Here is a 14,558-nt window from a genome sequence, read left to right on the forward strand (position 1 = left end):
GGAGCCCTGTGGCAGGTGCCCATTGTTGTGTCCGTCCCCCCCCCGAGACCCCCTGCCCGGGGTGGGGGGCAGGCTGCTATAGGGCCCGGGGGGGCTATAGAGCCCCTGGGTCCGGCGCAGGGTGGACAACCCCTATAGGGTGCCGGGCCCAGCCGTGCAGGTACCCTGGGGGGTGTAATCCCTGGGGGGGGCTGGGGTCTCTGTGGGGCCCAGGGCCCCCATAGGGTGCAGTCCCTGTTTGGGGGTGTAGGGCTGCTATAGGGTGCAGGGTCTCTATAGGGTGCAGCCCCCTGGGGGGTTGCAGGAACCCTATAGGGTGCAGGACCCCTACAGTGTGTACCTTAAGGGGTGCGTAGGATCCCTATAGGGTGCAGGACCCCTATAATGTGCGCCCCAAGGGCTGTGCAGAACCCCTGTAGGGTGCAGGACCCCTAGAACGTGCACCCCCAGGGCTGTGCAGGACCCCTACAGGGTGCAGGACCCCTATAGTGTGCGCCCCAAGGGCTGCGTAGGACCCCTATAGGGTGCAGGACCCCTATAGTGTGCGCCCCCAGGGCTGTGTAGGACCCCTATAGGGTGCAGGACCCCTATAGCGTGCACCCCAAGGGCTGTGTAGGACCCCTATAGGGTGCAGGACCCCTATAGTGTGCGCCCCAAGGGCTGCGTAGGACCCCTATAGGGTGCAGGACCCCTATAGCGTGCGCCCCCAGGGCTGTGCAGGACCCCTATAGGGTGCAGGACCCCTATAGTGTGCGCCCCAAGGGCTGCGTAGGACCCCTATAGGGTGCAGGACCCCTATAGCGTGCACCCCAAGGGCTGTGTAGGACCCCTATAGGGTGCAGGACCCCTAGAACGTGCACCCCCAGGGCTGTGCAGGACCCCTATAGGGTGCAGGACCCCTATAGTGTGCGCCCCCAGGGCTGTGCAGGACCCCTATAGGGTGCAGGACCCCTATAGTGTGCGCCCCAAGGGCTGCGTAGGACCCCTATAGGGTGCAGGACCCCTATAGCGTGCACCCCAAGGGCTGTGTAGGACCCCTATAGGGTGCAGGACCCCTAGAACGTGCACCCCCAGGGCTGTGCAGGACCCCTATAGGGTGCAGGACCCCTATAGTGTGCGCCCCCAGGGCTGTGCAGGACCCCTATAGGGTGCAGGACCCCTATAGTGTGCGCCCCAAGGGCTGCGTAGGACCCCTATAGGGTGCAGGACCCCTATAGCGTGCACCCCAAGGGCTGTGTAGGACCCCTATAGGGTGCAGGACCCCTAGAACGTGCACCCCCAGGGCTGTGCAGGACCCCTATAGGGTGCAGGACCCCTATAGTGTGCGCCCCCAGGGCTGTGCAGGACCCCTATAGGGTGCAGGACCCCTATAGTGTGCGCCCCAAGGGCTGCGTAGGACCCCTATAGGGTGCAGGACCCCTAGAACGTGCACCCCCAGGGCTGTGCAGGACCCCTATAGGGTGCAGGACCCCTACAGGGCCGCCCCCGTTGAGGGGGGGGACAGCCCCGGACCCCCCCCCTCCGCCCTGGGATCGGGCCATAGACGACAGCGGTGGCGCAGGCGGGAGGGGCGGGGTACTGCGATGCCAAAAATCAGAGTTCGCGTCCCCCACTCCCTCTTCCCCTGGAGGACCGCCTCGCTCGTTAGCCGGCGGCCCAGCGCGGCCTTCTCCGCGCCTCTCTAGCGCGCGCTTCCGGTTTCTTGCTGGCAGGCGCCCACCATCTCGGCCCAGTTTCCGGGTCCGCGTGTGGAGCGCGGTGGTGAGGGACGGGGCGGGGAAAGATGGAGGATGGGGGGAGATGGGGGGGTTCTGGGGGGTGTGGGGAGAGTTGGGGGGGCCATGGGGGTGTGGGGAAGGCCTGGGGGTGTGGGGAGGGATGGGGGGGCCCGGGGGTGTGTGGGAAGATGGGGGGGGCCTGGGTCTGAAAGGCCTGGGGGGGGAACTGGGGGTGTGTGGAGCCTGTAGGGATGGGGGGGGGGCTAGGAGGGGAACTGGGGGGGAACTGGTGGGGTGTGGAGCCTGTAGGGATGAGGGGCGGGCGGCTAGGAGGTGATTGGGGGAAGATGGGGGGGCCAGGAGGGGCGATGGGGGGGCTGAGGAGCCGGGGGGGGGGGGGTCGAAAGCTTTTGGGAGTGCAGACCCTCTGCAAAATCAGGGATCTCTTGGGGGGCCGGGGCCCCTCGAAGGGGGGGGCCCAGCCCCCCAAGAGATCCCTGATTTTGCTTCCTAGGAGGTAGTTTGTTTTTTTTAAGGGGGGGGGGGGCTGCCCCCCAGCAGAGGGAGAAGATGTATGCCGTCTACAAACAAGCCCACCCCCCCACGGGGCTGGAGTTCTCCATGTTCTGCAACTTCTTCTCCAACGCCGAGCGGAACCTGGTGGTGGCTGGTACCTCCCAGCTCTACGTTTATCGCCTCAACCATGACTGTGAGGTAACGCCCGCCTCCCCCCCCCCCCCAAAAAAAGGCCCCCCAAACCTCCCGATGGCCCTACCCCCCAAAAAAACCCCCCAAAATTTAGGGGGGGTGTGTTACATACATGGCGGGCTGATGCTTCTCTTCGCTTTCCTATGCAGACGGCTGCTAAAGGAGACAGGAACGTAGGTAGGTGAGGCGGGAGCTGGGGGGTGACCCCCCCTCCAGGCTTTTTTTTGGGGGGGAGGGGTGACATCCCCCCCTTTTAGGGTTTGGGGGGTGTCCCTGTGCTGTCCCCGTCCCCCCCAAGCGACCCTCCGGGACTGAGGGGGTGACAGTGGGGAGACCCCGGTTTGGAGACAGCCCTCCTCCCCACAAGAGATGAGCCGTGGGGAGTCGAGGGGGGTTGTTTTGGGGAGGGGACACAGGCAGGGAGTTCCTACTCCACGGGGTCGCTGGCCGACGTGGGGGTGACAGCGAGCTGCGAGGAGGGGGTGATGCGGGACTCGAAGGAGGGTGACGACCCCCGAGGGGCTCCAGCTGGGTTTGGCAGGGGCTGGGCAGTTTCCCCCCCCTGCCGTGCCCCCCCCTTTCCCCTCCTGCGTGCCCTGCCTGCTCTTTCCCGCCCGCAGAAGGCAAAGGGCACAAGGAGAAGCTGGAGCTGGTGGCCTCCTTCTCCTTCTTCGGCAACGTCATGTCCATGGCCAGCGTGCAGCTGGCGGGGGCCAAGCGGGACGCCCTGCTCCTCAGCTTCAAGGACGCCAAGGTGGGCTGGGAGGCCCCCCGACCCCCCGGGGGGCTGTTTTTTTGGGGGAGGGGGATGCCCCATCCCGCCCGTCACCCCCCTCTGTTTCCAGCTCTCCGTGGTGGAGTACGACCCCGGCACCCACGACCTGAAGACCCTCTCCCTCCACTACTTCGAAGAGCCGGAGCTGAGGGTGGGTGCCGATACCGGGAGATTTGGGGGTTCCCTCCTATTGGGGGGGGAGGGATCCCCCCAAAACCTTTCTGCCTTCTCCCCCCCGTTTCGTCCCGCAGGATGGCTTCGTGCAGAACGTCCACATCCCCCGGGTGCGGGTGGACCCCGACGGGCGCTGCGCCGTCATGCTGATCTACGGCACCCGCCTGGTGGTCCTGCCCTTCCGCCGCGACACCCTCACCGATGAGCACGAGGGGCTGGTGGGAGAGGGGTGAGCACCCCCCCGTCCTCAGACCCCCCTCCCCTGCCACCTGTGGGTGCTGGGGGGGTCTCCTGAGCCGTTTCCCCCCCCTGCTTTACCCCCTGCCAGGCAGAAGTCCAGCTTCTTGCCCAGCTACATCATCGACGTGCGGGAGCTGGACGAGAAGCTCCTCAACATCATCGACATGCAGTTCCTCTACGGCTACTACGAGCCCACCCTCCTCATCCTCTTCGAGCCCAACCAGACCTGGCCGGGGTGAGCCCCTCGCGTCCCCGGGGGACCCCCCCCGCAGCGTCCCCCGGGGGGTGTGACGCGTCCCCTGTCCCCCCGCGCAGGCGGGTGGCGGTGCGCCAGGACACCTGCAGCATCGTGGCCATCTCCCTCAACATCATGCAGAAGGTCCATCCCGTCATCTGGTCCCTCAGCAACCTGCCCTTCGACTGCACCCAGGCGCTGGCCGTCCCCAAGCCCATCGGTGAGCGACGGCGCGGTGCGGCGGCGACGTGCGCGGCGACGGCGCGGCGGTGACCGGCCGTCTCTCTTGTCTCGGCAGGAGGGGTGGTGATCTTCGCCGTCAACTCGCTTCTGTACCTCAACCAGAGCGTGCCCCCCTATGGGGTGGCCCTCAACAGCCTCACCAATGGCACCACCGTCTTCCCGCTGCGTAAGGGCCGCCGTCACCGTCCTCTTCCTCCTCTTCTTCCTACTCGTCCTCCTCCTTCTTCTTCTCATCTTTCTCTTTCTCGTTGTCCTCTTCTTTGTCTTTCTCTTTCTCCTCCTTCTTTCTTTCTCTTTCTCCTTCTCCCTCCTTCCTGTTCTCGTCTTTCCCGTCCTCCTCCTCATTCTGCTCCTTCTCTTTCTTTTCTTGCTCCTTTTCTTTGTTCTCTTCTCTTTCTTTTTTCCTTGTCTTTTTCTTTCTCTTTTCCTTGTCGTCTTCTTTCTGTTTTTCCTTGTTGTCGTCTTTCTCTTTTTCCTTTTTCTCTTTCTCCTTCCCTTTTTTCTTTTTTTCCTTCTCATCTTCCTTTTTTTCCTTCCCTTCCTCCCTTCCCTTCCTCCCTTTCCCCTCCAGCCCCCCCCCTCCAGTTTTGGGGCTGGGCCGGGGGCTCTCAGCCGCCCTCTCCCCCCAGGCGTGCAGGAGGGGGTGAAGGTGACGCTGGACTGCGCCCAGGCCACCTTCATCTCCTACGACAAGATGGTCATCTCGCTGAAAGGAGGGGAGATGTAAGCTGGGGGGGGGCCACCGTGGGTGGGGGGCTGGTGTCCCCGCCGCCGGGGGTGCCAGCGTCCCTGCCATGTCCCCTCTGTCCCCAGCTACGTCCTGACGCTGATCACGGATGGGATGAGGAGCGTCCGCTCCTTCCACTTCGACAAGGCGGCCGCCAGCGTCCTCACCACCTGCGTAAGCCCCGGGGGGGTCGGGAAGATGGGGACCCCTGTGTGTGCCCCCCCAGCCAAGGGCTCTCCCCATCGTCCCCCCACTGTATCCGTGTCCCCCCCTTCCCTGGCAGATGGTGACGATGGAGCCGGGGTACCTGTTCCTGGGGTCGCGCCTGGGGAACTCCCTGCTGCTCAAGTACACCGAGAAGCTGCAGGAGACCCCCGCCAATGGGGGCAAGGAGGCGGCCGACAGGCAGGTGAGGTCACAGGGAACCCCAAACACCTTCCTGGGCCCCAAAACCTCAGTCACCAAGCCCCGGGGCCCCAAACCGGGTCCCCCCCCAGGTCTTCAGACCCCCTTCCCGGGGCCTCAGACCCCCTTCCCAGGTTCCAAACACCCATCCCAGTCTCTACCAGGTCCCTAGACCCTCATCCTGGGTCCTCAAACCACTATCCCGGGTCCCCAGCCCCCCTTGCTGGGTCCCAAACCCCCATCTCAGTCCACCCTGGGTCCCTAAACCCCCATCCCGGGGCCCCAGAGCCCCTTCCCATGTCCCAAACCCTTGTCCCAGGTCCCCCCAGGTCCCTAGACCCTCTTCCTGGGTCCCCAAACCTCCCTTCTGGGTCCCCCAAACCCCCATCCTGGGTCCCACTCCCACCCCCAGCCCCCCATCCCGGCTCCCCGAGCCCAGCTCCAGTGCTGGGGCCTTGGTGGGGACAGTTTGGGGGGGATCCCAGCTCTCTGGTCCCCCGCAGGAGGAGCCCCCGGTGAAGAAGAAGCGGTCGGAGTCCTCAGGGACCTGGGCAGGTGGGTGCCAGCACCGGGAATGCCCCCCCCCAGCCCTGATCCACACTGGGGGCTTCATCCCCCCCACCCTCACTGGGGTGGGAAACAGAGGGTTACGGGAGAAGCGGGGTCCCGCTGTCACCGCAGGGAGGGACAGGGGTGGCGGGGGGGGGGTGATGCAGTGATGGGGAGGGGGGTGACGCGGTTGTCCCTGTGCCACCGCCCAGGAGGGAAATCGGCGCCGCAGGACGAGGTGGACGAGATCGAGGTGTATGGCAGCGAGGCGCAGTCAGGCACCCAGCTCGCCACCTATTCCTTTGAGGTACCTCTGCGCGGGGACACCCCGACCCCCCTGATCCCCCGTTCCCTCCCCGTGTCACCCCCTCCTCGCATCCTCGTCCCTCTCGTCCTTTCCCCTCCAGGTCTGCGACAGCATCCTCAACATCGGCCCCTGCGCCAATGCCGCCATGGGGGAACCGGCGTTCCTTTCGGAGGAGGTGAGTCCCGGCGAGGGACGGGCAGCCCCCGAGCCCTGCCTGCTCCTGCCTGCGGCCCCGGGGCGGGCAGGGGAGGGTGGTGACAGCGGCCGTTTCTCCCCATCCCAGTTTCAGAGCAGTCCGGAACCGGACCTGGAGATCGTGCTCTGCTCCGGCTACGGCAAAAACGGAGCCCTCTCCGTCCTGCAGGTCAGACCGCGCCGCCGGCGCTGGGGGGGTTACAGCAATCCCCACGCGAGGGTCTCCCCCTTCCCTTCCCCATGCGAAACCCATCCCCGTGCGAGCCGTGTCCCCCTGACCCCATCCCCATGTGAGCCGTGCCCCCCACCTCCAGCCCCCAGCACTGTGCAAAGGCCTGCCCCGGTGAGGAGCGTCCGCCGCAGGTCAGGTACCGGTGCCACAGCAGCGGCTGGGCAAAAACCAGGGCTGCCCCGGAGCCTTGGGTGCTGCCTGTATCGCCCCAGCCACAGCCCACGGTTCGTCCCTGCCCACGGCGTCCGCCCGCTCCCTCCCTCACCTCTCGCCCCCTCGCCCGCAGAAAAGCATCCGACCCCAGGTGGTGACGACCTTCGAGCTGCCGGGCTGCTACGACATGTGGACCGTCATCGCGCCCCAGAAGAAGGAGGAGGTCGGTGGCCGTTGTGGCTGTGTATATCGTCCCCCCCCTGCCCAGCCCCGGGGGATGTCGCCATCCCATCTCCCCCCCCTTCTCCGAGCGTCACCAGGGCTTCTCCTTCCAGCCGGACGAAAACGCCGCAGGGGAAAACGCTGAGAAGGAGCCGGCTCCTCCCGAACCCCCCGAGGAGGATGGCAAGAGGCACGGCTTCCTCATCCTCAGCCGCGAGGACTCCACCATGGTGCGGCTGCCGGCTGGGGACGGCGTCGTGGTTCGGGAAGCCCACCGGGGTGCCGTGGTGGCAAAGGGCCCGGCGGCGCGGTGCTGCGCCGGCCGGGATGGTTGCCGCCGTCTCCCGGTTGTGCCCCGCTGGGTGCCGCGCCGGCTCCGGTGCTCGGTCTCACCTCGTGGGTGTCGTGTCTGTCTCCCCCCCCTCAGATCCTGCAGACGGGGCAGGAGATCATGGAGCTGGACACCAGCGGCTTTGCCACGCAGGGTCCCACCGTCTTCGCCGGCAACATTGGCGAGAACCGCTACATCGTCCAGGTGTCGCCGCTGGGCATCCGGCTGCTGGAAGGAGGTGGGTGCCGGCGGAGGTGGGGGGCACCCGTGGGTGCTGTGGGACCCACACCACCCCCCCTCTTTCCATCCCCCCTCTTTCCATCCCCCTTACCTCTCCCCGGCTGCAGTGAACCAGCTGCACTTCATCCCGGTGGATTTGGGCTCGCCAATCGTCCACTGCGCCGTCGCCGACCCCTTCGTGGTGATCATGAGCGCCGAGGGGCAGGTCACCATGTTCGTCCTGAAAAGCGACACGTATGGGGGCCGGACCCACCGCCTCACCCTCCAAAAACCCCAGCTCCACCACGTGAGTGCTGATAACCGCCCCTTCCCCGAGGCGTCCCGGCGTTGCTGGCAGTGCCGGGCAGCCCCCCGGTAGCTCCGCGCCTCTCCGGTGTCACCAGCAATCCAAGGTGATCGCCCTCTGCCTCTACCGGGACGTCAGCGGGATGTTCACCACGGAGAGCCGGGCGGCCAGCGCCCGGGATGAGCTCTCCCTCCGCACCCACTCGGAGGCAGAGACCCTCATCCAGGACATCAGGTGGGTGCTGGGCGCTCTCGGGGGCGCAGGGGGGGGTTTGGGGACCGAGCCGTCGCCCCCCCGGCGTCCCCTCGAGGGACGGGGACATGACGGCTCGGCGTTTCTCTCCTGGCGGGGCGCAGCGACACAGTGGACGACGAGGAGGAGATGCTCTACGGAGATTCGGGGGCTCTTTTCAGCCCGGCTAAGGAAGAACCGCGTCGCAGCAGCCTCCCCTCCGCTGACCGGGATCCCCACCAGTATAAACCAGAGCCCACCCATTGGTGCGTACTGGTGCGGGAGAACGGCGCCATGGAGGTGAGACCGCGAAGGGACGAGGGGACCCTCGCCCGCCCGTTGCTGCCGTGTTCCCCGCCCGTACCTCTGCCCGTACCCACCCCCCGACCTCTTGCCGTGCTGCAGATCTACCAGCTGCCGGATTGGCGCCTGGTGTTCCTGGTGAAGAACTTCCCGATGGGGCAGCGGGTGCTGGTTGACAGTTCTTTCGGACAACCGGCCGCCCAAGGGGACGGCAAGAAAGAAGAGGTGACGCGGCAGGGAGAGCTGCCCTTGGTGAAGGAGGTGCTGCTGGTGGCGCTGGGCAATCGCCAGAGTCGGCCGTACCTGCTGGTGAGGGGCTGCCGGGGGGACGACGACGGCCTTGGGGGGGACACGCTGGGGTTGCTGGCAGAATGCCGGTGGCTCAGCCTCCCTCGCCTTCTCGCAGGTCCACGTGGAGCAGGAGCTGCTCATCTACGAGGCCTTCAGCCACGACTCCCAGCTGGGCCAGAGCAACCTCAAAGTCCGGTTTAAGAAGGTGAGAGCCGGCGAGCCTCTGCCAAAAGCCGTGCTGGCATGGTTCTCCCCCCCCGCCCCACCACCCTCTGACCACAGTTTTCTCTGCCACATCTGTGCCCGCCCAGGTCCCCCACAACATCAATTTTCGCGAGAAGAAGCTCAAACAGTCCAAGAAGAAGCCGGAGAGCGCGGGGGGCGAGGAGCCGGGGGGGCCCCGCGGCCGCGTCGCTCGCTTCCGCTACTTCGAGGACATCTACGGATACTCAGGGGTGAGAGCGACCGGCTGGATCTCCCCCCCGATTTCCACTGCCCCAGTTTTGCTGAGGGTCCCCTGGTAACCGTGTCATACCCCCCCCCCAAAGGTTTTTATCTGCGGCCCCTCCCCGCACTGGCTGCTGGTGACGTCCCGGGGGGCCCTGCGCCTGCACCCCATGACCATCGACGGCTCCGTCGAGTCCTTCGCCCCCTTCCACAACATCAACTGCCCCAAGGGCTTCCTCTACTTCAACCGACAGGTGGGGACGGGGGGCGAGGGGGGTGTTTTGGGGGGGTCCCGGCCGCCCTGACTCGTGGGGGGGGCTGCCGGGACAGGGGGAGCTGCGGATCAGCGTCCTGCCCGCCTACCTCTCCTACGATGCGCCGTGGCCCGTACGGAAGATCCCGCTGCGCTGCACCACGCACTACGTCGCCTATCACGTGGAGTCCAAGGTACCGCGCCGTGCCGTACCGTGCCGTGCCGGGGGTCCGCTCCTCCTCCTCCTCCAAAGGGACCCCAGCCACATCCCCCGTCCCGCTTTGGAAGCCACCAAAGTGCCACCATCCCCGGGGACAAGGGGGTGGGTGGGGGGCTTTCCCGGTGCGCGCGTTTGTGTGTGTCCCCCCCATCCCTCCCCGTTACCGACACCGGCGTCGCTGGCAGGTCTACGCCGTGGCCACCAGCGTCATCAACCCCTGCACCCGCATCCCTCGCATGACGGGGGAGGAGAAGGAGTTCGAGAGCATCGAGCGGGGTAAGTCCGGCGCGTCCCACCCTGTCTCCCCTCCCCTGGCAGTTTGGGGACACCCCCCCCGTCTGAGCCCTGTCCCCCCCGCTCCTCTCCGCAGACGAACGCTACATCCACCCGCAGCAGGAAGCCTTCTCCATCCAGCTCATCTCCCCGGTGAGCTGGGAGACCATCCCCAACACCAGGTAACCACCGTGGGGGGCCGTGCCGGGGGGTCTGTCCCCCCCCAAAACCCTCCAGGGACCCAGTTTCACCCTCAGGTGGTGGTTGGTGGGTTTTGGGTCTGATCCTGCTCCTCTATCCCCCCCCAGGATCGACCTGGAGGAGTGGGAGCACGTCACCTGCATGAAGACGGTGTCCCTGAAGAGCGAGGAGACGGTGTCGGGGCTGAAGGGCTACATCGCCGTCGGCACCTGCCTGATGCAGGGCGAGGAGGTGACCTGCCGTGGACGGGTGAGTGGGGGGCGCGCGCGGGGGTCCTGGGGGATACCCGAGGCTCCCGGGGGACACCCGGGGTCTCGGTGGATGCCCAGGGGCTTCAGGGGACACCCAGGGGTCTCGGTGGATGTTTGGGGGTCCTGGGGGATGCCCAGGGGACACACAGGGGTCTTGGGGGATGCCCACAGGTCCAGGGGGATGCCTGGGGTCCCGGGACACACACAGGGGTCTTGAGGGATGCCCAGGGGTTTTGGTGGACACCTGGGGCTTCTGGGGGACACACAGGGGTCTTGGGGGATGCCCACGGGTCCAAGGGGATGCCTGGGGGGCCCGGGGAACATGCAGGGGTCTTGGGAGATGCCCAGGGGTCTTGGTGGACACCTGGGGGTCCTGGGAGATGCCGAGGGTGCTCAGGAGATGCTTGGGGGTCCTGGGGGATGCCCACGGGTCTAGACAGATGCCTGGGGGTCCTGGGAGACACACAGGGGTTCTGGGGGACGCCCAGGGGTTCTGGGGGACACACAGGGGTCTTTGGGGATGCCCACAGGTCCAAGGGGATGCCTGGGTGTCCTGGGGGACATGCCCAGGGGTCTTGGGAGATGCTCAGGGGTCTTGGTGGACACCTGGGGGTCCTGGGGGGTGCCCAGGGGTCCAGAGGGATGCCTGGGGGTCCTGGGGGACACACAGGGGTCTTGGGGGACACCCAGGGGTTTTGGTGGACACCTGGGGGATGCCCAGGGTGCTTGGGGGACATGCAGGGTTTTCGGGGGACACCCAGGGGTCTCGGTGGACACCTGGGGGTCCTGGGGGACACACAGGGGTCTTGGGAGATGCCCAGGGGTCTCGGTGGACACCTGAGGGTCTTGGGGGATGCCCAGGGTGCTCAGGGGACACACGGGGGTCTTGGGGGATGCCCATGGGTCCAGGGGGATGCCCAGGGTTCTCGGGGGACACACAGAGGTCTCGGGGGACACCCAGGGATTCCCACAGCACAGGCAGGGCTCTCCCCACGCCTCTGCCCTCCGAAGGGCTGCGGGTGGGTTTTGGGGGGTGTCCCAGCTCCTGTGTGTTGTCGTGTCGTCCGTGTCCCCCCCCCCCCCCCAAAACCATGTGCGTCCCCCTCGCCCAGATCCTGATCATGGACATCATCGAGGTGGTGCCGGAGCCGGGGCAGCCCCTGACCAAAAACAAGTTCAAAGTCTTGTACGAGAAGGAGCAGAAGGGTCCGGTCACCGCCCTCTGCCACTGCAACGGCTACCTCGTCTCGGCCATCGGCCAGAAGGTGGGGAGGGGGCCTGGGGGGGGCATGAGGGACCACCGTGGGGCCGGGGGCGTCACCTCTGCCCCTCGCAGATCTTCCTGTGGAGCCTGAAGGACAACGACCTGACGGGGATGGCCTTCATCGACACCCAGCTCTACATCCACCAGATGATCAGCGTCAAGAACTTCATCCTGGCCGCCGACCTGATGAAGAGCATCTCCCTGCTGCGATACCAGGAGGAGAGCAAGACCCTCTCCCTCGTTAGCCGGGTAACGACCGGCGCCCTCGCCCCCGTCGCCGCGGGCCACGGCGGCTCGGCAGCGGCGGCTCAGCCGGTGTTGTTTCCTCGCAGGACGCGAAGCCCTTGGAGGTGTACAGCGTTGACTTCATGGTGGACAGCACCCAGTTGGGATTCCTGGGTACGTCCTCGGCGCTGCTGCGTTGTTCCCGGCGTTGCCGCATTGTTCCTGGCGCTGCCGGACCCGCACCCGTGGGTAGCATGGAGTTTAGAGGTGGTTTTGGGAGGGGATCCGGCAACGCTGGCACTTTTGGCTCTCCAGCAAACCTCCGTCTTCCCCACAGTGTCCGACCGGGACCGCAACCTCCTGGTGTACATGTACCTGCCTGAAGGTAAGGGGCTGGCAGCGGGGTCAGGGGGGGCTCACCGGGCGCCGGATCGGTGCCGTACCGTCTCCGTCCCCCCACCCCGGCAGCCAAGGAAAGCTTCGGCGGGATGCGGCTGCTGCGGCGCGCCGATTTCCACGTGGGCGCCCACGTCAACACCTTCTGGAGGACGCCGTGCCGTGGGGCCGCCGACGGCCCCAACAAGAAAACCAGCGCCTGGGAGAACAAGCACATCACCTGGTTCGGTGAGGGGGGGAGTTTGGGGGAGCCCCCCCGGGGGTTGGGGCGCTGGAGCAGCCCTGCACCCCCTCTGTACCCCCACATCTTCCTCACACACACACACACCCCCAAAATGAGGGGTGCTGGGGTCAGGCAGGGTGCTGGGTGCTGGGATTTGGGGTGCGGGCAGGGCCCCGGGATTTGGGGGTCAGGGCGCTGGGATTGAGGGTGCAGGCAGGACCCTGGGATTTGGGGTGCAGGGTGTGGGTAGCACCCTGTTTTGGGGTGCAGGCAGGACCCTGTTTTGGGGTGCAGGCTGCAGGCAGGGCCCTGGGATTTGGGGTGCAGGGTGTGGGTAGCACCCTGTTTTGGGGTGCAGGCAGGACCCTTGGATTTGGGATGCTGGCAGGGCCCTGTTTTGGGGTGCAGGGTGCAGGCAGGGCCCTGGGATTTAGGGTGCAGGGTGCAGGCAACACCCTGTTTTGGGGTGGAGGGTGTGGGCAGGGTCCCAGGATTTGGGGTGTGGGGTGCAGGCAGGGCCCTGGGATTTAGGGTGCGGGCAGAGCCCTGGGATTTGGGGTACAGGCAGGGCCCTGGGATTTGGGGTGCAGGGTGCGGGCAGGGCCCCACTCCCCCTCCCCGCCCCGGGGCTCCCAGTGCCGCAGGAGCAGCACCCTCCCACCTGCGCTGCCTGCAGGGACGCTGCACTGGGGGGGGCTGGGGACCCCCCTGGGGACCCCCGGGACCCCCCCAGAGACCCCCCCCGACCCCCCTGTTTCTCCCTGCAGCCACGCTGGATGGGGGCATCGGGCTGCTGCTGCCCATGCAGGAGAAGACGTACCGGCGGCTGCTGATGCTGCAGAACGCCCTCAGCACCATGCTGCCCCACCACGCCGGCCTCAACCCTCGCGCCTTCAGGTACCCCTGACCCACGGCTGCCCCACGGCTGCCCCACGGCGTAGCTGCCCCACAGCGTGCCCCGACCCACAGCTCAGCCCCATCCCTACCGCTCAGCCGCATCCCCACGGCACAGCCCCGTCCCACGGCTGCCCCATGGCATGGTCCCGACCCACGCCTCCTCCCCAGCCCCACGCCTCGTCCATGTCCCCCACCTCATCCCTGGCTCCGTGCCTTATCCCCAGCCCCACACCTCGTCCCCAGTTCCCGGGGTGCAGCCCCTTGGGAAACACCGTCCCCACCGCACCGGCTTTTGCCCCACCGCCATGGGCCGTCACGGGGAGGTCCCCGAGGGGTTCGGGTGCCCCGGTTGCCGGTGCCAGCCGTGCCGCGTTCACCGGCAGGCTGCTGCACGTGGACCGGCGGATCCTGCAGAACGCGGTGCGCAACGTGCTGGACGGGGAGCTGCTCAACCGGTACCTCTACCTCAGCACCATGGAACGCGGCGAGCTGGCCAAGAAGATCGGCACCACCCCGGACATCGTCAGTGGGGCTGGGGTGTGGGGCTGGGGTACGGGACAGGGGGGTGTGGGGCAGGCTCCCCTCAACCCCACGGCACTCTGTCCTGGCTGCTGCGCCCAACGTGTACGTGTGCCCCTCACAGACGGGTGCCAGGGCTCCCTGCCCCATAGATCCTGCCCCATAGATCCTGTCCCACATGCATGTGTGCCTGGGCTCTCTGCCCTATACCCTGTGCCCCACGTCTAGGGCTCCCTGCCCCACAGATCCTGCCCCACACACATATGCCTGGGCTCTCAGCCCTATACCCTGTGCCCCACGTCCAGGGCTCCCTGCCCCACAGATCCTGCCCCACATGCATGTGTGCCTGGGCTCTCAGCCCTATATCCTGTGCCCCACATCTAGGGCTCCCTGCCCCATAGATCCTGCCCCACAGATCCTGCCCCACATGCACGTGTACCTGGGCTCTCAGCCCTATACCCTGTGCCCCACATCTAGGGCTCCCTGCCCCACAGATCCTGGGCTCTCAGCCCTATACCCTGTGCCCCACGTCCAGGGCTCCCTGCCCCATGGCTTCTCCCTACACACTGTGCCCCACAGAAAGACGCGCCCTGGTTCTCTGCCCCACACACCGTGGGTCACACACACACACCCCCCAACACCTCCTTCTCCCCCCACAGATCCTGGAGGACCTGCTGGAGATCGACCGGGTGACGGCTCACTTCTGAGGGGGCTCCGTGCCCCCCAACCTCCCCCCATGTGCGTGTGCGTGTGTCCCCCCACTGACAATTTTATAAAGAAACCGAAAAAAACCCGCCCTGTAGGTGTCTCAGTGTCGTTCCTGG

At 66.6% G+C, this 14,558-nt stretch overlaps 1 protein-coding gene across 6 annotated transcripts; it reads left to right on the forward strand.

Annotated features, from left to right (window-relative positions):
• Positions 1–1,735: 1,735 nt before the first annotated feature.
• CPSF1 (cleavage and polyadenylation specific factor 1) lies at positions 1,736–14,529 on the forward strand. 6 transcript variants are annotated; one of them, XM_069780218.1, is made up of 38 exons: positions 1,736–1,758; positions 2,255–2,432; positions 2,576–2,603; positions 3,047–3,180; positions 3,272–3,352; positions 3,453–3,604; positions 3,708–3,850; positions 3,992–4,070; positions 4,149–4,259; positions 4,679–4,816; positions 4,907–4,994; positions 5,104–5,229; positions 5,729–5,780; positions 5,987–6,081; positions 6,182–6,256; positions 6,365–6,445; positions 6,795–6,884; positions 6,997–7,113; positions 7,311–7,452; positions 7,562–7,740; positions 7,838–7,974; positions 8,097–8,271; positions 8,377–8,583; positions 8,681–8,770; positions 8,877–9,020; positions 9,114–9,266; positions 9,343–9,459; positions 9,671–9,761; positions 9,856–9,940; positions 10,067–10,208; positions 11,323–11,475; positions 11,547–11,723; positions 11,807–11,873; positions 12,037–12,084; positions 12,168–12,323; positions 13,086–13,215; positions 13,599–13,737; positions 14,394–14,529. In XM_069780218.1, the coding sequence occupies exons 2-38, from the start codon at positions 2,289–2,291 to the stop codon at positions 14,439–14,441; spliced, it is 4,314 nt and encodes a 1,437-aa protein (XP_069636319.1). In that variant the 5' UTR covers positions 1,736–1,758; positions 2,255–2,288; the 3' UTR covers positions 14,442–14,529. The 6 variants fall into 6 exon arrangements, with proteins under 6 accessions (XP_069636319.1, XP_069636318.1, XP_069636321.1 ...); XM_069780217.1 differs by having other exon boundaries at positions 1,738–1,758; positions 3,704–3,850; positions 3,931–4,070; positions 4,723–4,816; XM_069780220.1 differs by lacking the exons at positions 1,736–1,758; positions 2,255–2,432; positions 2,576–2,603 and having other exon boundaries at positions 3,051–3,180; positions 3,704–3,850.
• The last annotated feature ends 29 nt before the right edge of the window (positions 14,530–14,558 follow it).

The sequence above is a fragment of the Haliaeetus albicilla genome, chromosome 3, assembly GCF_947461875.1.
Source record: "Haliaeetus albicilla chromosome 3, bHalAlb1.1, whole genome shotgun sequence".
In the NCBI taxonomy this organism is placed as follows: Eukaryota; Metazoa; Chordata; class Aves; order Accipitriformes; family Accipitridae; genus Haliaeetus; species Haliaeetus albicilla.